The sequence below is a fragment of the Lissotriton helveticus genome, chromosome 9, assembly GCF_964261635.1.
Source record: "Lissotriton helveticus chromosome 9, aLisHel1.1, whole genome shotgun sequence".
Classification (NCBI taxonomy): domain Eukaryota; kingdom Metazoa; phylum Chordata; class Amphibia; order Caudata; family Salamandridae; genus Lissotriton; species Lissotriton helveticus.
This window is the reverse complement of record NC_136070.1, coordinates 241,303,814-241,326,431: the sequence shown is the minus strand read 5'-3', so window position 1 is coordinate 241,326,431 and position 22,618 is coordinate 241,303,814. Positions and strand designations below refer to the sequence as shown.

The 22,618-nt window shown below is 42.8% G+C and overlaps 1 protein-coding gene across 1 annotated transcript in view; it reads right to left on the bottom strand.

The window, feature by feature from the left end:
• KNL1 (kinetochore scaffold 1) overlaps positions 1-22,618 on the bottom strand; it is a 579,877-nt gene that overhangs the window by 354,788 nt on the left and 202,471 nt on the right. Inside the window, exon 11 of the mRNA XM_078659817.1 lies at positions 12,230-12,386. Within this exon, the coding sequence (XP_078515943.1) occupies positions 12,230-12,386 (157 nt within the window). The remainder of the gene's footprint in view (positions 1-12,229; positions 12,387-22,618) is intronic.

The window sequence follows — 22,618 nt, the reverse complement described above, 5'->3', positions numbered from 1 at the left end:
ATCACAAGCATTTTCATTGGACGGTCGAATCTCTGGCTTTCCCAATCATTAGAGCTGCCTCTACAATTTCTCAAACCGGCAACTCTTATTGGACGGTGACAATCCTCTTCGAAACGATCGACCTCATTGGATACCCCTTTTTCACAACTTTATTGAGGTATCGTACGAAGACTGGTTTCAAGACGCAACCACAAGGTACTGTGTTGATTTAAAATATTTCTTTATTGTGCGCTCCTTCAACGATACGCACGTTGTAATTGAAAACTTTGCGTGTCACTTCAGCGACACGCACGCTTTCGACTTACAACGCACCTGGCAATTTAAATATCTTCTGTTAAGGATCCAAGCATCGCGTGTCATTTTCAACGATACGCACGTTGTTGTTGGATCGACATGTAATCATCGCGTATCATTTCAGCGATACGCACGCTTTCAGCAGATAATTTCAGGATATTTACAAGGTTGTGTACAGCGTATCTTTACAGCGATACGCACGCTTTTTCATGTGTTCAATTTACATATCTACAACGTTTTAAACGTTTTTGAAACATTATATCATCATTTAAATAACATCTTGTTAATGTTAAGATAATTGTGATTTTAGAACTATAAACCCCTCTCGTAATTCTACTTTCATATTTAACATGGCTAATAACCAGTGGCATCAGATCACCCAACCCCCACCGTTCTTGAGCAAACCAGGCACTCCAGACATAATTTGGTCTGAGTGGTTCGGGTTGTTCGAGAATCACTTAATTGCTATTGATGCCACTGAGTATTCTGACAAAAGAAAATTCGCTATTCTTTTTGGTTGCTTAGGACAAGCTGGTCAACGAATATTTAAGAGTATTGTTCCCATAGCACCACCTATTTCATTAGATGAAAGCGGAGACAATCTTTGGAACGTTTACATTGAAGCCATTGCAAGATTAAAAAAGCAATTTTGTGATGAACCTAACATTATGTTAGAAAGACACAACTTCTATGCCAGGAAACAAAATGAAGACGAGAAGGTAGAAGAGTACATCGCTGCACTCAGGGTTTTAGCTATCACTTGCAATTTCGAACCTTCTCCTGATAAATTCATAAGGGACCAATTCGTATTTAATTGCGCATCAAGGAAGATTAAACAGAGAATTCTGGGGTGCAAGAACCCATCTTTAAGTGAAGTCATAGACCTTGCTCTTAGCATTGAACGTTCTACTTTAACCAGCAAAGTTGTCATGGACCAACCTAAACAGGGTGTTAATGTTATAGACTGCTATGACTCTGATGAAGGAGAAACTCTCTGTTCCATTACTAATAAAGGCAGAGTTCAACCAAATAAGTTTAACCAAAAGAAAAAAACTTACTTTTGTTATAGGTGCGGCTCAAAGGATCATATTGGGAACGCACCAAATTGCCCTGCCCTCAAGAAGCGATGTTCTATTTGTAAAAAAATCGGACATTTTCAAGGGGTTTGCAGATTCGCGAAGAAACCCCCGAATGTTAATATGGTGGACTTTGATGCATGTACTGAGTCTTTTAAGAACATTATCGTAACTCTTGATGCTAATGGTGACATTGATTCTATTAAGGGTCCACTATGTGCAGCTATTATTGATAATGTACACCTTCAGGTCATGGCGGATTCAGGCTCCCCATACACTATCCTTAGAGATTCAACCTTTTATGAAAAGTGGGACAAAAGAGTTAAACTGATTGAATCTGATGTTAATCCGCTAGCATTTGGGGAGAAGAATATTAACATGCTAGGGTATTTTGTAGGATTAGTACAGTGTTTAGGGAGGGAGACTGTCACTAAAATTTATGTAGCAGAAAAAGGCAAAGACATCGTAGGCTGGAAAGACTTAGCCTTGATGGGTCTTTATTTAGTTCCAGGTGACGAGAACCCCATTAAAGTTGGGAAGTTACCTACCTTTAAATCTGATTTATCTGTTACTGTGATTGATGATCATAGCACAAAGGTTCAAGAAATTTTGTCAGAATTCAAACCAGTATTCATGGAAACGGTAGGGAGTGTCAGAGGATTTGAGCATAAAATTAGACTCATTCCTGGGGCACAACCAGTTAGTCATAAAGTTAGAGCTGTCCCATTGAGTGTCAGATCTGAATTAAAAATAATGTTGGATGATTTATGCAAACAAGGTATAATTTCCCCCATCAATTCTTCACAATGGGTCGCACCAATCGTGGTCGCACGCAAAAAGACTGGGGAAATTAGATTATGTGCGGATTTACGCACATTAAATAAGAACATTATTGTTGACTGTCACCCGCTACCAAGAATCCACGAGCTACTGGCTAACATAGGCGACGCTAAATGGTTCTCTTTGATTGATCTGAGGTCAGCGTACCATCAGGTGCCTTTGGCGAAGGAATCCCAAGAACTTACCTCTTTTATTACTCCTTTCGGAGCTTTCAAATTCCTTCGCCTCCCTTTTGGGTTAGCGTCTGCTGGAAGTGTTTTCCAGAAGCTGATGGATGTGATGTTTCAAGGCATAGCGGGTGTGCAAGCATACCTTGATGACATCCTGATTTTTGCCAAATCATTAATTGAACATGACGCTATTCTTAGAAATGTACTTTCAATTTTAATGTCTAGAAACATGACTGTTCGCGCTGACAAATGCAAATTTGCAGTTAACAAGATTGATTATCTGGGACATACAGTATCAGACCAAGGTATCACCCCCAAGTTTTCAGTCATTAGAGCCATTGAAGACGCTAAACCTCCTCCTGATAAGGATGCTTTACGATCTTTCCTAGGTCTTGCAGAATATTATGCAAGGTTTGTCCAATCATACTCCCAAATAGTGGAACCTTTAAGAAAGCTTTTGAGAAAAGGGTCTAGTTTCGTTTGGACACAGGAGTTAGACAAGGTTTTTTGTGAGATCAAGAAAATGATTGTTTCCGCAAAAGCCATACATGCCTTCAGAGAAGATGCCACCTCAGTTATCACTGTAGATGCGAGTATTTCTGGTCTAGGGGCAGTTCTTACACAGAAGGTGAATGGTCAGGAACAAACTGTGGCGTTCGCATCCAGAGCACTCAAAGAGTTTGAACAGAGGTACAGCACCATCGAAAGGGAAGCTCTAGCTTGTGCTTGGGCGGTCCACAAGTTTAAAATGTACATTTGGGGTAGGAAATTTGAGTTGGTCACTGATCACAAACCACTAGTTTACATCTTTGATAAACCCAGTTCAGCGTCCATGTCAGCTCGATTGATGAGACTAGTCTCAAAATTACAAGAGTTCAGTTTTACTGTTAAACATATTGTCGGTGGCAAGAATTTTCGGGCTGATTGCCTATCTAGAATGGCTATGGAAAAGGACGATGAGGAGGATTTTCTTGTAGAGGACGTCGAATGTGTTACACTTGTGGATGCAGTGGATGAAGTTAGTGATGTGATTTCTGAGGGCGATTGGAAAGAAGCCACTGCTTTAGACAATGTATTGTTAAAAGTGATAGAGTTTACCACACGATGTTGGCCTGAACCAAGATGTCTGAATAGCGACCTACGTAGTTTTGCCCAAATTTCTGAGGAACTGTCTGTTGAGAACGGCATTGTACGAAGAGGCGAGAAATTTGTCCCTCCTTTTAAACTGAGGGAGTCTATTATTAATAAGGCACATCAAGGGCATCTGGGGACAACTAAAACCTCTATGCGCATTAAGCAGCGCTATTGGTGGCCCTCAATTGATGCCCAAGTCAAAAAATTGATTGACTCGTGCCCAGAGTGTTTATTATCCGATAAACATTGGCGCACACTGAAAATTCCCCTGCATCCCACAGATTTCCCTAGTTCCCCCTGGGAGAAAGTTGGGGTAGACTTTTCGGGGCCATATTCCATTCTCCAACAGGAGAATAAGTACATTATTCTTTTGGTAGACTATTTTTCGAAGTGGATGTACTTTGATTTTGTTAAGACCCCTGATTCTGATTCCACTATATCCTTTCTCAAGCGGGTGTTTGAGTTAGAAGGATCTCCCAAGTTTATCGTCACGGATAACGGAACTCATTTTGTTTCGGATAAGATATCTAGATTTTTGAAACAATTAGACATCAAACAACTCAAAGTCTCCCTTTATTCCCCAGCTTCGAATGGTCTCGTCGAGAGGGGGAATAAGGTGCTTAAAGAGGGTGTTCAAACAGCGATTTCTTGTGGCTACAATGTGGTTGATTTCGTAAAACAAAAAGTGTGGCACTACAATACCTCCCCACACTGTGTAACTGGGATCTCCCCGTTTTCCTTGCTTAGAGGTAGAGAGGACCGTTCTGTACTATTCCCTTCATGGTTGCATCAGGACTCTGCTGGTAAAGTTATCGATTTGGATTCTGTTAAGAAATCTGTTCTAGAAAAACAGAGTCAAATGAAGCTACAGTTTGATGGTACCTCAGTTGGTAAATTAGTAGACCTGCAGGTTGGTGACTGGGTTTTAATCAAGAGTCCTGGTAAAGTAGTGAAAGGACGCTCAAAATTTTTTGCACCCATTCAGGTAGTTAAAGTAAGTAGGGGAGCAGCCTTTCTGGGAAAAAAGGGTTGGTGGAACAAACGCCAACTGGTGAAAGTCTCTGATCACCAAGCAGAGATTATAAAAGGAAGGAAGCATAATGGTTACTCCAATAATTTGGATTGGAGTTTTTGGATGAATGTTCCTTCTGTTTCCAGTGTTCCCAACCATTCCTTTTCACAAGCTCCTCAGTCCTCATTACAAATCCCTGGGGAGATTTCTCCGGATCCTGTTGTTAGTCAGGGTGCCCCGTCTTACACAAAAGTTTCTTCTTTCGGCAGACACATCAGGGCCCCCGAGAGATATAATGAGTTCATTAGATTTTAAGCATTTGTATTATTTTTGGTCAATGTGATCCAATGTGTTTTTTTTTGTTGTTTTTTTCTTCTTTTATTGACTGTTGTAAGGGGGAAGGTGGTGTAATGGCGGGCTTCGCTCGCATCGCCTTTCTCGTGGGTTTTGGCTCGTGGGGTTAGGCTCGTGAGTTCGACTCGCGTCTTATCACGAGCCAAAGCCCGAGACTAACTTTGTTTCTTTTCAAAAGTCGTATACACGAGCTGAGGCCCGTGCTTACTGTACTAACATGTTGTGTTTCAAAAGCCCTTCCTCGTGCTTGGTCGGCTGTGTCTTCCCGTTAGCCATTGTAACCGCAGGCTTAACGGAGACAGGACGTCCATCACGGGTGGAGTCATGTACTAAGGATTAAACTTCTCTTACCTGGAATATTCCGCCTCTTCCTAATTTATTACAGACGTGCTGAGAGAAGTTTCATCCGGCACTCCTGCCGCGATTTTGGCTTCAACTGTTGGCACGCCTCACAATCAGTGGTACCGAGATATTCCCCTAAACACCACATACAATTGAGGTGTGGGGCCGTCGCTGACATGAGACGCCCACATGACGTGCAAGTCTTGAAGCCTGAAGGCATTCGCACACTGTTCCACCAAAAATTTGTCACAAGAAGAATAAAGGGCCCAAAACAGGCCTGAGCAAAGACTGGATCCGCGTTGCACGCGAAAAAGGAAAAAACTGACGTAGGCGCGCCGGGGTGGGGCTTATGTGACCTCGCTGACGTCACGTAGGCGGACGCCTGGGCGGAGTCGCGTGGTGTCGCCCCGTCCCTGGCGCACAGGGATGCTGTGCCAAAAAGTTTCCGGATCCAGTCTCACGCCTGGGGATAATTCTAGGTGAAGGAATCTGCGGCTAGTAGTTTCTACCAGATGCATAGTGGAGGAGTGTGTGCATTATGACACACGGTTGTGCCCAATAGATGGCACAGCTTCATGTGTAGTAAATGTGCACATGGTGATGCAAGCAAGGGCAGCAGGGTGTCACTTGTGATCTATGATTGACTGCAGGAATATGCTTCAAACAGTCAGTCAGAAGTAAGGGAATATTTGAATGTCCGACTTGAGAAGATGAGCAGCAACCACCGTCATCACCTTCGTATATACAGCAGGGAGTCTGGTGCGAATCCAAATGGCAGAATTGAAAGTTTTCTGACCTCACCGCAACTAAAGTAAATGTCTCAGAGACTGCGGATGGGCACATGAAAGTATACATTCTGCAAGTCGAAGTATACCATTGAGTCCCATGGATCCAGGGAGGAGAGTACCTTGGCCAGAATCAGGATCTTAAACTTGCCCTACCAAATAGCTTGTCTGTTCAATAACACAAGGTCTAATGTCGGTCTGAATTCCCGGTGTTCTTAGGCACTAAAAAGTTCCAGGATTAACACCTCATGCCCTGCTCCATTTCTGGGACGCTCTCTACCACCCCATTTTGGCCAACAGTGATTGAACTTATTGGCTAAGAATGGAGGCGTGTTCTGCTAAAGTCTGAACAAAAACAGGAGGTACAGAAGAGGGGAGCCGACATGAAAGTGTGGGTGTCTTTATGTTAATTGCACACCAGCTGGGCATATAAAACCAAATCCTGCCCCCCCCCCACCCCTCCCCCCGCCACCCCCTTTGCTGGCCACTCAAATATGGGAGGGAAATCAAAGAGGCTTGCTGGTGACGACTGCCTCTGCCACCACCACGTCCTCTGGACCTACTAAAGAACTGTACAGGCTGTTGCATAAGCTGCCTTTGGCGACATGATACATCTTGAATATGTTAAGAGCCATCAGTTTTGTTGGTAGACTGGAGATATCAAGGCCGTAGAGCAGGGAGGAGCACAACTGTCCTTGAAGTGCTCAAACACAGAATCACCCTTTTCTCCAAAAAACCCTGCGCCTTCAAATGGCATATCCATAAGGGGTGCCTGCACATCCCCAGAAAATCCCGTTTCACACTTCATGCAAGATGTCAGGTCGGATCAGCACATTGGGGCCATACTGCTTAGACTGGTTCTCAATATGCATTTAACCACAAACTGCCCATCTTGGATTGTTTGTGCAAACGCATTTCTGAATTCCTCTGGAACGGCGGGTAAGCTCTTGCTGGGCATATCATACATGCCATACGTATTGCACCTGAGCAGACACAAAGCATTGAGAGACCTCAGTGCCAAACTGGCAGATGAGAAAACCCTCTTTCCAAATTAGTCGATGTGCTTTGATTTGCTGAAGGTGGGGCAGTGGAGAATGTAGGAGGATTGGCATTTCTGTGCAAAGCAATTTACCACCAAGTTCTCAAGAGTCAGATGCTGGGTCAGAAATCTTGGTCCCCTGGCACAGACCTATTACGATATGTAATGCACATGATGACTCACTAGCAGGGTAGAGTATGGCTTAGACTATACTGCCATCAATGCCTCATTAAACAGGTAGAAAGGGTTCTTTAGTTGCAATCTTGCCTTGGTTTCAACTTTGGGCAATAGATGGTCCACTGCTCCGCTACTCTGCGAACACCCATCGCAAAAGAGATACTCATTCTGTAGATGTTTCAGGTGAGGAGTCCACCCACAGTCTCAGGAGGAGTATCCAGGCCATTAGCATTTTGCAAGTCTAGTACAGACCTGCATCAGTGTAATCAGAGGGTAGTACATTATCTCTCTCCTCATCATCATAATCGAAATAAGGAGCCTGATTTATTATTTGTCGGACTGTCTGTTGTTCTGCCTTGGGGACAGAGTGAATTACTCAGTTCCCATGGTGAAAGGACTGTCACCAAACATGCAGCAAACAGGGGTTTTTTTATTTTCAAAAAGAAAAAATTCCGAGAAAAAAATAGTTAAATCCTCTTGCTATGGGATCTACCATTGGGGGAATAGCATTATTACCATTTTATTGTCCCTCACTGCCGGCGTTTGCCTGTCGGTGTCAGACCGTAAAAAATATCTTTTTTTAAAGTTGGTATATGTGTACCCATTCTGATTGGGTGGGCGGACATATAGTCATCAGTTTGGCTATGGCAGTGACAAGTAGTCACCACCGTAGTCAAACCTATGGTCCGTCTGTGTTTAAATCAGGTGAGCAGACCATTATGTTAGTGGCATTCTACTCTGTAGCCGTTGCACAGAGTATCCTTTCCATCAACAAATAAATCAGGCCCAAAGCCTGGGGTGGAGTTAGTGGCACAGCCTGGGAGCTAGCCCAGGTCAGAGGTTCCGCATTACTTATTTCATAATGAGGAATTGGCCGAATGACAGTCAAAGCGGGCTCCAAAATAGGAGTCTACATTGGGTCTATAGCATGCACCCCTGGAGCAAGGCCCGTGATGAAACAAGTGGCACCGATGTAGCCTTCAGCACAGGGACACAGTTATGGGCTGGCAGAGGCCGGCAGCCAATTGCCCAACAGGGTCCACATGTTTAAAAAAAAGCCAGTTATTTTTACCGGCATTCCTTTATCCAGGTAACACAAAAGAGTGTGCACACACACGCATAAAAATCGTTGATACAACATACAGGTATGCATACATGGCAGCAGAGTTGAAAGCAGGCTTGCGTCGTTTGCAGTTTTTTAAGCAGCATTTGGCACATTTCGATTTTTGAGCCTATACTTCTAATGATTAAAACAAGACCAAAAGTCTAAGAATGCAACATCCCGTGCTAAATTTATAGACCTAAGCGGACAGTGTTACACAAAATATTAGCAATAATGGAAAAGGTTACTTAGGTTGCTGCTTTGAAACATTCTGTTTTTCCAATGATGTCATTCTGAACTAAAGACTAAAGAAGTTCCCTCAGCAGCAATTTATTTCAAAACTTTTATTTGTTCTGTTTCTTAAATGATTTCCTAGTTAGGATTTTCAAACAAGGCATGAAGCACCTGAAGCAAACATTTACTGCAATGGTTTGTTTAAGATTCATTACCTGAACCTTGGTCAGGCACTACACTGCACAATTTGCCTGATTTCGATTAAGCCATACCTTACTTTCTGCCAGTGCAGAACCACAAAATATTGTTTTTTCTAAAAAGATAGCGGTTAAGAAGTAATACTCCACTTCAGAAGGACAACAAGGCCACCAGAACCAATCGCAAAGCCAGCTTTTCCACTTCTTGTGCATAACTGCGCACTACATATTATCTCATTGACATTCTGACATACATAAATACTGCTCTGAGGAACTTGGAGGGAAATCTTAAAAATGGTAGGTTTAATAATCTTCACTGCTGAAAGTTTGCGTCTCCTTTAGATACAAGTGCCTTCACTTCCAAGCACACACACACTATTTTTGCACAGTCATGTTTTTTTGCTTTTCAGTGTTTCGGGCAGATCCAGTACCATTCTTCTAATCCTAGCCCCCACACCAGCTTTTATAAAGTATTAGTTTAACATGGCCGACCAAAGGCCTCCACAAAGTGGCTTCTGCGACTGCAGCATTCTGATAGATCGTCATTACAAAGGGCTAGGTACAATATTCCAAATTCTTTGGGCTGAAATTAATGCTGGTCATTCTTGATACTCCTGTTAGAATATAATTATCCCTAAACACCCTGACTGCTAATCCTGAGAGGGGCAATTATTACTGTGTTACAGCAGATATTGTGAAATACTTCCCAATGGTTAAGGCAAAAGTATGATTCAAGATACGGTTTATGGTCCATTTAAAACAAAAAGGAATCCTGTCTGAACAGATAAATCATGTATGCAGCCAGGTCCTGATTAGATCTATGCTTTGGCTAAACAGTTGCTGCACAAGTGAAGTCAAATTAACTTTATTTTGGTCATTACGACCACAAAAGTTCAACGCATACAGTACAAAGGGAATAAAAGCAGGCACACAAAATCGACAGCTGTGGGTTACCCATACCTACAATATGACAATCAGTGAATTATGTCTTTAAACGCAATGATTAATGGCTATAAAGAGCCAAAAAGTGCAAATGCATACAAGACAATAGGAGAATAAAGCAGCATTGTAAAAACTAGCGGTTAAAATCTATCTCTGTCCAACTAGGTCCCCGAGTAAGGCAGATATTAACTGCGCGGTACAATTAGTTGTTGTAATTGACAACCTGTAGCCTATAGTGGTAAGGCCAAAAAGTGCGAGTGCATACATATCGACAGAGTGATTGAGCATAATGTGGCAAGGTTGATTACAAACACTTCTCACAGACCTCCTAGATCATTGATCGACAATAGTATAATAGTAGCCCAGGTGGTGTTATGCCTGTAATGCAAATAACATAAAAGTATACATGCAGAGACAGTTCAAGCTCATCTATCAACAGTCGCTTAGACATACTAGATAAAACAGTGATAAAAAGTATTAAAAGAATTTGCAAGACAATTATAGGTTATGACAGCATGAGTCTATACTGTAAATCAGGACAGCATGACCCGAAACGCGGGTGAAGTACCATAATAGCACACAAACCAAATCCAACATATTTACATGCATAAATAACAGTATAAAAACGGGCCTTTAAAAAGAATTACAATAACTGTGATTTCATCACAGACCTTCTGATGATCTACAACCTACCAAGGAATTTTGCAACTGCACAAGCTATTAAAAGACTTGTGTCCGATTTTAAAATGCGCAAGGCTTCGCTGTGGCAGCGGGTGGTAGGGAGCCTGCACACCGGAGCCAACCACTTAGTTCTTGCTAGCTGGAATTGGGGGCACACAAAAAGAATATAGCTGATTGACTCGGATGCAAGTCCACAGCCTTGGCAAGGCTGTGATGTAGTAGGGGGTTGGTGCCAGGAGGCTGTAAAGGGGTTAACACGAAGGGTGCCAAACCTAAATTGCATAAAAAGCTTTCTGTCCTGCGGGATTGTGTTAGGCGTCTTCGATCAATATCTGGAGGCTGTCCATTTAAACTCCATAAAATCCAGTGTCAAACGGCCCCAAGTTGGACAGGTAATAGAAGACTGTGCCACCCAATCCCAGTATTGCTGCTAGATTAGGGTCTTACTCGGCAGCAGTATTTGGTCTTTAATGTCCAACGCACCTTTCGACCCTATAGTGTAACATGGACTTCACCTTGCTCATCCATCCAATTTTCCCGAAGCGATCAAGTGCACATACCTCATCCAGGGCAGCAGCATATGGATACAGCTAAGGGGTGGATTTAAGGGTAACCAAAACAGTAAGGGTCTTAGCTGGACTTTTTCTACAATTGAGGTTCTGCCCATGTCTAATCTTAACGGATGCAGGGGAGTGCTCTGGGTAAGTGAACCTAATGATCCTAAGAATTTATTTTCGGTTGTAAGTAATGCGTCCACAGCCTTAAGGTCATAAATATAAAGAGGGGCAGCTATTGGCTTGCTCGAAGAGGTTTAATGCTCTTTGATCAGGGCCTCTGTAATTCTCCTGTGCTGGAGGTCATGCTTCTTAACATGATCTTTCCAAGTGAAATCTTCAGAGAGAGTGATGCCCAAATAATCAAACGTGCTTACTCTCGCGATTCTCGACATGTTTTTGCATGCCTATCACTCCAACAGAGCATATAGAATTTCTTTTAGTTTGGAAGAAGATTGTGTAGACCTGATTAAAAACCATGTACCAACCACACAGCTCCCTTGAGATTCTCGCTTCTTTCCCTGTCACAGTCTTCTCTTGAAGAGCTTTCCATTTGGATATCCTTCTTCAAAGTAACATGCAATACATACATATCAGGAAGCACAGGTCACAGTGGTGATTATGTCAATGTTTTGAACCAGGGTATCCCAGAGTATCTAATCAAGCATTTATAGTTAGGGCAAAATATGGTGGTCCGCCTACTGTACAAGTTACCTAAGCACTCATCTGTATCGCTTTTCAGCGAGAAGCTTCATAGGCTTCTACAGCGCAAGCGAGTAATGTTTAAAGCATTGACTTTGACGCAGCAAGCCCTCCATGACATGGGTCCTTCGTATCGGAGTCAACGGATCAAAGCTTAAAGAACAGGGAGACTGCTGCGGTCCAGTCATGTTGGGGTGTTAACAGTTCCATGCTACAAAAAGCAGCGGAGAGGGGGTTCCTCCTTTATGGTCCTGGCCGCGGGTCTGTGGGACCAGCTGCCTAGACATCTGAGATTAATGTTAGAGGAAATAAGTTTGAAGAAAGCACTGATAATATACCTCTTTGGTATTTAGGGTACTGGGTCTACCAACTTGCTTCTGTTTCTCTGTATCTGCCTCTTATGCGGAGCGATGGGACACTCATGGAGTAGCCATGAGCTGTATAAATAACCTTAATTCATTCATATATTGGCAATTACATTTTCCTTCAATACTGGTCTTACTAATGACCATATGAGTTATTTTTTCAAGCTAATTTGGAAGCAACAAAAACATATGCATTACGAACAAGTAAAAAAAAAAAAAAAGGACTCACTGAGTTCTATGGTTGTTACTTCAGCTCTTGAGTCGCCAGAGCTGGTACTGGTGCAGCTGTTTTTCAGTTGCATTTGACTTCTTCCCAGAGTAGAACTCACTTGACACGTTTCAACTGCTGATTGGTTGGTCAACACATTTGTGCAGGTTGGGTTATTCTAAAACGTGAAAAAATATTTATTACTAACACATTGTTAAATCATGCTTTCGATGAAGTTACATGCTTTACTTACAATTTACAAGACAAATGTTTCTATTGTGAGTCAACATTTGTTGATGGACATACGCTTATGCGTTCATGCATGTAACCAACTTCTAAAAGGATGGGTATTCCCAGGAGGTACACTTTAAGTAATTCAATAAACCTGGTCAGGCTTTACCAACTTCTTGACATGTGGCTCAAATTGATGCAGCAGTGCTGGAAGGGAAGAACTGCCACAAGGAATCTTTCAGAAATCCAGTGGTACAGACAACGCTTCAAAGCAAACTGGCTCCACTCTATTCTCGTGCATTTCAATCAAAGGCTAAAGAAGTCGTCCTATATTGTCAATTTAGTTCAATTTCTAGCTTGCAAATTCTTGGCAACAATTTGAAGAGATGGAATTCTCCAGATTTTCTTTAATTCCTGCTGGGCTCCACAGGGATTTATTCTCACACTGATGTTCAGTCTTTCAATGGACCTGCTGGCTCTGTACATTTCAGCTAACAAGACATTAGCTTTCACAATTACTCTGATCATGCTCAACTATACCTTCAAATGCCATCAGATAACATCCTTAAACTCTGATCCTGTTTTGAAGTCATTGAAACAAGTATATCCACAATGTATCTAAATAACAAAGGCCGAGTTTGTCTTTTTTAAATAGAGGAACTGTTGAGCTTCTCATCCAGGAGTACCTCAACAATAACAGAGTAGATGGCTTCCCAATCTTTCTATTTCCAACCTCTGTTAAACTGGGTTCTCTCATTGATCCTGTCATTTAAATGACGTATCAATTAAAAGGCACACGTTGCCATGCTTCCAGGTTACAATAATGCACAAAATCAGGTCCTACCTTGCATCTATGAACTTCTGAGTCACAGTCAGGATCTTGAGTAACTTCAACTATCTTTCCTTTAAACTCAATATAGATGATTTCATGCACACTGCCAGCAGTCTATCACTAGCCATGCAGCAAATACAAAAAACTCACAAAGAATAACCTTCCTTAGTACCTCAGTAGTGAAATCATGGGAAGGTCTTAAAACCCACCTCAAAACAAACTTCCTACTATACTAGCCTTTATCCCTTCCTTCCCCAGCATCGCCTCGCTGTGATGCTGCCCTTTCTTTATTGTTAAGTAATTATTTTCTGAGCTTTCGCTGTAAATACACCTGCATGTGTCTCTACCTTATATGTTGGCAATATCCTGGTATTTTATACAAAGCACATTGACCTTGTGCAAGCGTTCGCGCTCTCTTCATGTTCAAGAGTATGTGAAAGCAGAGTTATTCCTTATATTTGAGCACTATAGTGACCACCCTGCATGTGTGTATATGATGGTGTTCCATATGTGCATGTGTTTTCTTGTTCTTCCACCTTGTATTGGATTGTCTCCATGACAGTTTTCATCACGCTTTTGTTTAATTTTTCCTATCATTTTTGGTACTTGGATAAGGGAAATAAGTTACCCAAAAGGCACCCTGTATCAAACACAGAATTGCAAGCACGATGTCAAAAGACAGTCAGCAAGAAAGATCAAAAGAAAGAAGATCTTATTAGCGATCCTTAAATATTCCACAGCACCACAGTGATCAATAACTGGGCTTTTATTTTACATTTCGTTAAGATTCGGGTACTATGTTGCACCTGGTGTTTGCGATATGAACCAATACCTGAATCCCCTACACTGGTAAATGAAAAGCAAGGACTAGAGCCTTGCTTAACCTCCCTTTTCACTTGTGCCATGCCCATCGTATTCAGAAATGTGCACACAAGTTTATGCACTTCCTAGTTTCAGACTGAATAAAACTGTGTGCTTCATCATTATTGACAAGTTCAGCCTGTCACAGAGCACACAATACTCCACAAGAAACACTTGGTTCTTCAATAAAAAACATACAGACATACACCATGTTATCTTTGTGAACAGAGAAAGCTGTAAATGGGTCCTATTCTAGAGCCAGGTAAGTACATTTCTACCTACACATCATTGCCTGTGGTGACACCTCCACTTCCACAGATTCTAAAGATCATCCTAAGCAAACATGTAACCACACAGAAATTAGACCACTCACCTGGGAAGCCCAGCAGGGATACTCTTGGCTGTTCAACTACTCCCTGTTGTACACTGTGAGGAACACTGCAGCTTTAGCTGCACAAATGGTGAAGGACACCTTCTGAGAAAACTTCCTCCCACTGCTCCCAATGTACCTTCTCCAGAGAAGCAGACAAGGATTACATGTGGTTAAGTCAACACCTGTAGGAAGCTGCAGCCCCTTTGAAGTCTAGCTCTATCAAATATTACAGGGGAGAGGAGTTAGCCTAACAGCTAGGGCGGTCGACCGCGAATCTGGCGAACTGGGTTTGATTCTCACAATGACGCCGAACATCCTGTGATTCTGGGCAGATCACTTTATCTCCCCGTGCCTAATAAAAATGAATGTGTCCTCATGTAATGCAACTGTTGCTATGTAAAGCGCTCTGATACCCGATTCAAGTTCGGCTATATAAAACTCTGTAAAAAAAAAAAAAAAAGTTACATAGAAATAAAATCAAAGTAGTTCAGAGCCCTATTCTTCTTGCTTGCTTTGCTGAGGCGGAATCACAAAAACAAATGCCGGAGTCTAGGAGCTGCTTGTCGTATTCTATAACTGGTCCAAAAGTGGTTTAATGATTAATTACTTTTCAGAATCCTGATCAACAGCAACGGTTAAACTGGTTTTCTCTGTTTCACATTACATTTCCAGGCCAAATTCAGAGCACATCAGGACCGTGTAGGAGCCAGTCCACAGAAAGCCTGTGGTGAATGAAGAGGCATCCTATGGAGACCTGCACTCATCCCACAGGCCAGGGTCGGCCTGTTGGAATTGGCTTTCCTCCTTATTATTTGGGGTAGCCCTCATGATATGGATTGCTGGGTTTCTGAGGAACAGCCCTTTGGGACAGTGGACAATGAGGCTAGATCAATATCTTGATTCTACATTATTGTGGAACACCCTTCTTGTTCTACGGGGATCATCTTAAGGGTAGTAATGTACTCCTCAGATATCCTCAGACGGATGGATGGGCTGGTCCACGCAACGGACATCTCTCATTGGAGCATTCTTTCTTGTTCTCTTTCCGCATCTCGGCCTCCTGTTGATGGAGGTGGCATCCTTTCCCACTCTGGAAATTGGCTTTCTAAGCCTGGATTTGGACAGACAACCAACAAGGTAGCCTTTGCATGGCAAGATAGCAAGCAAGTCAAAGTCAAGGTTCTTGATGCTGAGAAACGCACGGTCAGGGCAAAATGTGCCAACTTTATAGTCCATATCGAGAGACACTGCTCAGAGAGGTTAGCCAACATGGATGTCCATGGCTCTAAAAGTTTAAGCGCAGCCTAGAGGCTGCATGACATTGCATAAAACGGGAGAAGGGCTTCTGAAGAAAGGAGTGTGCTAAAGAGAAGCCAGCAGAAGTTAGGGTGGACGAGGCTCTAGGGCGACTCCTGTTCTTGGAAATTACAGTATCCCTCCAATTGGAACTCTGATCTATGCTGTTCTCAGGAGGAGCAGTCCCTGGAAGCCACGTTTAGCTCGTTTCAGCTTCAATTCAATGTGCACATGGAGGGATGGGATGACAGTAGATGAAAAAAACAGACAAATAATTCACTGCATTTAGCCTAGCACATCTTAATAGAACTGACTAAATTAATCTGTTGAATCCATACTGTCTTTGCTGATAGGGTACTATTTAAGACTTAATGTAGACACAAGTCAAAACACAAACCGTGGCTATTTATTCATGAAACTCTGAACAGAAACATTGTTGGAAACATATTCCCTTGCCAGCAAGCCATATTCAAGTAGTACACCTACTTGTGATGTAATAAACATTATTTCTAGCGTAAAACATGATCCAACGATAACAGGCTCACTGGAGTCAAACGTGAAGTGAGAAGTGAGATAAGGAAAAGATGGAAAGTTCCTCTTTTCCATTCAACAGAATACGTTCTGCATTGCTCCATAAAATATTATATAGATCAGAGTATTAATTTATAGCACTAGAATAAAAAACAATGTAAAACAGATAAAATAACTAGCAGCAGCCTCAAATTTCAAAGGTTGCCTAAATTATACAGATCAAAGAAAGGAAGCATATATTAAGAAATCCCTCAATAAATGTCAGCTAATCGTCCTTCATCTCCAAGAAATTAATATATTGCTTGCTGAATAATCCTGCATTGTCTATCCATTGAGTTTTTGAATTCGAATCATATATGAGCTTATTAACAGGAACGAATTGCAATTGAAAAGATAAAAATGGTGATGCATAAAACTGTTTTAATGGCCTATTGCTGACTAGGTACCGACTCAATGTTTGTAAACATGGCTGCGGACTTTATAATAATCATTGTATATTTCTATTCCTCATTGACACCACACAGAAAATTGTGCACCGTTTATTTTTTTTATAAATATTTTTATTATATCTTTTTAAATAAACCATAACAAAATCAGGCACAGTTATGCAGTGTTGTACATTAGTAACCCATACAACCGATAGTACATCTTTATAGCCTTGTCAGGTTGTTTGAGAAGTCATCTTTATAGACCACACACATTTGTATCTCGGTTCCATCGGGTTTCCCTTTGGTACTAAGGGCCTTTTGCAGATCATTGAGCCCGAGGAACATCCGTCTAGGATCCAGCTAGTCATTACCCACTAAGGCATCAAGATCGTAGAATTTTCTCCATTTACCCAATACCCTGTGAAATTTCTTCAGGCACCCCCTTGCCTTATAGGTGACCCTTTCAGCTGCCGCATACATATCCATCCCAGCGCTCCACTCTCGGAGTAGTGGTGCCTTGGCGGCTCCCCAGGTTCTCAATACTTCCCTCTTCGCCACCACCAATGCTAATGCAGTAAAGAGTATGTGCGGCCGACTCAGGTCCACTTTACCCGGGTTCCCAACAGTATAATTTTAGTCCGCGGATATATCGACCTCGAAATACCTTACTTCGTTACTGCTGTATCCTCCCCCAATAGGCCTGTATTATAGTGCAGTCCCATGGGATGTGGTAAAAGTCGCCCTCCTCATGGTAGGGTCACTAGCTCGTCCTATTTTATGTAGTCTGGCTCAGTCATAATAGGCTGTGTGGAGTATTTTGTATTGAATGAGGCGGAGGTGCGATTTAATTGCTACCTACCTAGGGTGCATCAAAGACGCCTCACAGTCTATGGTTTCTGGTGTGCCCAAGTTCCCCTCCCAGGTAGATCGTAACTTGCCTAGTCTGTCCGGGGCATTATTGTTGGGGGTCCGGTATGTAAGTGACACTGCCTTAGTGGAAATATGTTCCTGGAGCAGTCTCCCCTCCAATGAGTCACAGTCGGGCAGTGGGGAATCATATATATTTTCTGCTTGCCATGCATGCTTGATTTGAGCATATTTGAGGAACTGGGAATTCTGTGGTGCAAAGTCCTTCTGAAGGGTTTGAAAACTTAAGCTTACCCTTGGTCTAAAATATCGCCTATGGTGGAGATACTGATGTCATCCCAACCTCCAAAGCCTCTTAACGTCCTTATTTCTTTCAGCGAAGGTTAGTGCCGAAGGGGCGTCTATTTAGTGAGTTTCCGATCCCACCTCATTGCCTTCGTTGCTTTCCCCCACGCATATCCTAGCTTGGGTGGCAGGGAGAAGTCTTCCCTTGCCTCTGCCTCCATAGAGATAGTGCAGACAGATACTTCCGGCCACAGTTCCCCTCTCTAATCTGTAGGTGGGATGATCTCTTGGTGCATGTATCCATTCATTTACTGGGACCAGTTGTTCTGCCCAGTAATAGGCATCTATGTCAGGGAGCGATATCCCTCCATTATATTAATTCCATTGTAATGTACAGAGTGCAATCCGTGGTTGTTTCCCTAACCACAGACGTGAGCATAGCTCAGCCTCTATTTCTTGGAAGATGGGGCGCGAAAGAGGGAAGCATGTGTTCTGTAGAACGTATAGAAATCGGGGCAGAGTGGTCAAGAGAGAGGAAAGACGGTGTCCGCGCGAGTGGACGCGTAAGCTGACCGCTCCTGCCTGACCTTGCAAATTGGCTGATGGAAGAAAGCGGGAGACAGATGTAGACGATATTCACGGCTCATAAATACTTTTGCCTTCTAGAACCTCCAAATCGCGTTAGCGTGAAAATTGTGGGACACGTACATCATTTTTCAGGTGGATTTCTCTTTCCTGAACGGCTGATGCTGGAAACGCTGCTTGCTCTCACGGCAGGAGTCAACAGGTGCCGACGGACTCGGTGGGCAGCTGTTGCTGCAACTAGGCTGTGCGTAGCAGTGATTGTTTCCACCTGGGGCCGTTTCAGCGACAAGGGAGTCAGCATCGACTGCTACACGGGAATGCCGCCGAAAGGAACCAGAGGCAGATCGCGAGCCCAAGAGGGCGATACTATTGGCGGCGAGACCAAGGTGAGCGATAAAAACCTGGGTAACCCGCTCAAGAATGTCAATAGTGACTCTGAGGCTTTGAGAGTCAAAGGGAGCGTGGTAGATAATAGAACTATACAGGCATATAATCACCATGGATGCTTTGAAATTGCTGACACGGGAGGAAACTATTTCTGGGAATGTCAGACCTGTGGGAAACGGCTCTGATGTAGTTTCGGATGCAGTTTCATTATTAAATTCTACTGATTCAGCGGGCACCGCCGGTACAGAAGGTGCTTTGAACATGAATGACCTCATCGATTCTGAGGGTGCTTGTGGCGTAGATGGTGTAGTGAATGGTGCTAAACAACTTGTTAATACTCAGGCCTACACCCCTCAGGGAGATGATGGAGCACAGTTGCAGGATGCTGAATCGGGGGATTTTTGTTGCAGTACTCCAAACAGATGAATGTGGCCGGTGGCAGCGCTCACAGCAGCATCTGCCTCGATGACCCTGCTGATTTTACGGATGGTAGCCCCATACAGTGCGGAAAAGACATGAATTGACTACAGTCAAGGGGGGTGAGAAAAATGTGCACCAGTCTACTGACTTTGAGCAAAAATAACACCCGGATGATGATCTTTCCCTATCACTGATAAATCAATCAATTATGTCTCATCGAGATGAAACACGCGAGGAGAGTCAAAGGGTGAAAAATCTGTGTCGCAAACTGCAGAACTCAGTGTGGCAGTTGGTAAAGTCTCATGCTGATTTTACTCAGAGGTTTAACGAAGCAGAGACACAAATTTCAAATATGGAGGATGAACTGGCACAACAGAAGGCAATGACTGAATCACTCTGCACCATCAAGGAGGATACTCAGTGGAAAATGGCTGACTATGAAAATCGAGCACGTGGAATAATTTTAGAGTGTTGCAGATTCCAGAAGGAAAGGAAGGACAGGACCCTCGCAAGTTTATAGTGGAACTGTTTAAAAATGCCTTCCCTGGGCTTACCAGATGAGATTGGGATAGGGAGATTGAACGAGCGCATAGGTTTCCCTTTAACATTCGTCTTCGCTCAGGACAGGTTGAGGATAAACCTAGAGTCTTTTTAATCTCTTTCAACAGTTTTCTGGCTCAAGAGAAGGTTTTTCAGTTGGCACGCACTGATAATAAAAGAGCTGGGGTGGGGTTTGAATTTTTTGTCAGGCCTGATTTTTGCCGGTATACAATGGAGAATCGCTGGCAAGTTAGTCAGCTCATTACACAATTTGAGGCTAAAGGGGCCCAAGCATATTTAATGAATCCAGCCAAGCTAAAAGTTATATTTTAAGAACGTACTAGTTTTTATACTAATGAGGGGACTGCCAAGGAGTTCTTGAATTTTAGGGATATCAGGGTCAAGGGGCCATCATACATATAGGGGTGTCTTCCTTCTGGGTCATGAGTTATTATGTAGTCAATCTCTCCCGCTTCTTCTAATATAAAATGTAACAATTTGAAATTGGTTCCCAGACCAGTCTCGGGAGAGGGAACGACCTTCCCCTCCCTTGACTGGAGGAATTTGTGAGCAAAGGCAGGGGACGCATGGAAGCTTGGCATCTGCAGGACCATAAGTCCTAAAGCCTTGTTAAAGGGGGGTGGTGGGGAAAGGAGGAGCGGGGGGGGGGGAATGGGGGGGGGGTTGGCGTTTGAAGGGTCATTGAGGTGGTGTAAAAATGGGAAAAAATCCACAGTTTCAAAAAGGGAGAAGAGTAACGAAATAGATATACTGCTTCAAATTAGTTGTTTACTTTATGTAAAAAAAATTAATAGGGTATCAACTACTGATTTCTTTAAGGCCTTCTAATGGTTTTCAGAGAGATTAAAATAGGTTCTTTAAATGTCTCTGGTCTCATTAATGTTAACAAAAGGAAGAGGATAGCTGCCGAACTTCGAAATATAGAGCCGGATCTGGTATGCCTCCAGGAGACGCATTTACCTTGGAGTAGCCGTCATCTCCTAGCAGACTTGGGGCTTTCATTAGTTGTGGCTTCTCAGCAATCATCAATGACTCGAGGGGTTGCAATTTTAGCTAAATCAAATGCTCATACAGTGGGTCGGTGCTTGGCAGACAAGCTAGGCCGTTGGGCCATAGCTGAATTTGGGCTGGGGGGTGGGGGGGTCGCAAATATACACTGTGTACTATTTATGGGTCTAATCTAGATGAGGCATTCATTTTTGAGGATTTAAACCTAGAGCTGGCATCTTGGGCAACTCCGCTGATCATATGTGGGGACATAAATATTAATTTGACTAGTCAGGAGCTTACAGATGGACCTCAAGCCTACAGAGGACGTAAACCACTGGTTTTTAAAGCACTTTATAATTTGTTAAAAGATCACGGTCTGGTTGACGCATGGGGTAATCTATTCCCCACAGACCTAGGGTATACGTTTTATTCTTTTCCCCATAATAAATGGCTACGCCTAGATTTTTTTTGTCTATAGCTTCTTTAGTGGGTGCTGCTATGCAAATATTCCCCAGGATCATATGTCGAGATGTATTATGGAATTTATTGACAATAATAAACAGTCTGCTCGAATAGATATCATATGGGACTCTTTCAAGGCCTGATTCAGGGGTGAAGTACTGAGCTATGGTCTATTTCATCAAAAAAAGCTTAAATTAGAGATGCAGGAGGTATATTCTGCTTTAAGAGTGGCAGAGGAGAAGCTGACTCAGGGGATAGCACAGCGGGGGAATATATTGGATTTGGAGAATGTAGTTGCTGGGTGTCGGGCTAAAATCAATGGGGTGTGGAACACAGAACGCGAGGAAATATTTGGTTTACAAAAAGCAATGTCATGAGTATGGGGAAGCAGTTGGGAGATGCCTTGCACTTAGGCTGCGTATGAAAGAAGCTTCCCGGTGCATTGTAGCACTAAAGGACAACTTGGGGACATTATGTTGTGACCCGCAAGGGATTTTGGCCATTCTATACCAGTTCTATACGGAGCTTTATACACAGCAGAGAGTGGTGGATGGAGTTGATAATGTAACGTTTGTGGGGGCTTTACCTCAATTAGACCCTAGCGAGGTGGAACATTTGGATAGTCCAATCACTATGGAGGAGCTAGAAACTGCGGTTAAGAGCTTAGCAGTGGGGAAAGCGGCGGGCCCTGATAATTTTCCAGGTGAGATTTATAAGCTTTTTTTGATCAATTGAAGGATGTGATGCTTGCTACTTTTAAAGCTGCACAAGCGGGGCTAGCTCCCAAAACATGGGATGAAGCCACAATTGTGGTAAAGCTCCGGAGCTGTCCGGATCATACTGTCCGATCTATTTGCTGAACTGCGACAGCAAAATATATTAAAAAATCTTGGCTAATCGCCTATCAATGGTTAATATTTCATTAGTATCAGTAAACCAACATGGATTTATCCCTGATAGGGGGACAGTTATACATGTCAACAAAGTGGTGACTCTTTTCGACATTGCTCACGATGAGAAACGGCAATTAGGGTTAATGTTATTGGACGCTGAAAAAGCTTTTGACCGTGTGGGGTGGGATTATTTGTGGAAATTGATGAATCGTGTGGGCTTTAGGAAAGGTTTTATGACTGCTTCGCAGGTGTTGTACGCTTCACCGGTTGCTAGTATTGCTGCAATGGGCATGACATCAGACGTTGTAAAAATCACAAGAGGGACTAGGCAAGGATGTCCCTGCTCCCCATTACTTTTTGCTATATATATATATATATATATATATATATATATATATATATATATAT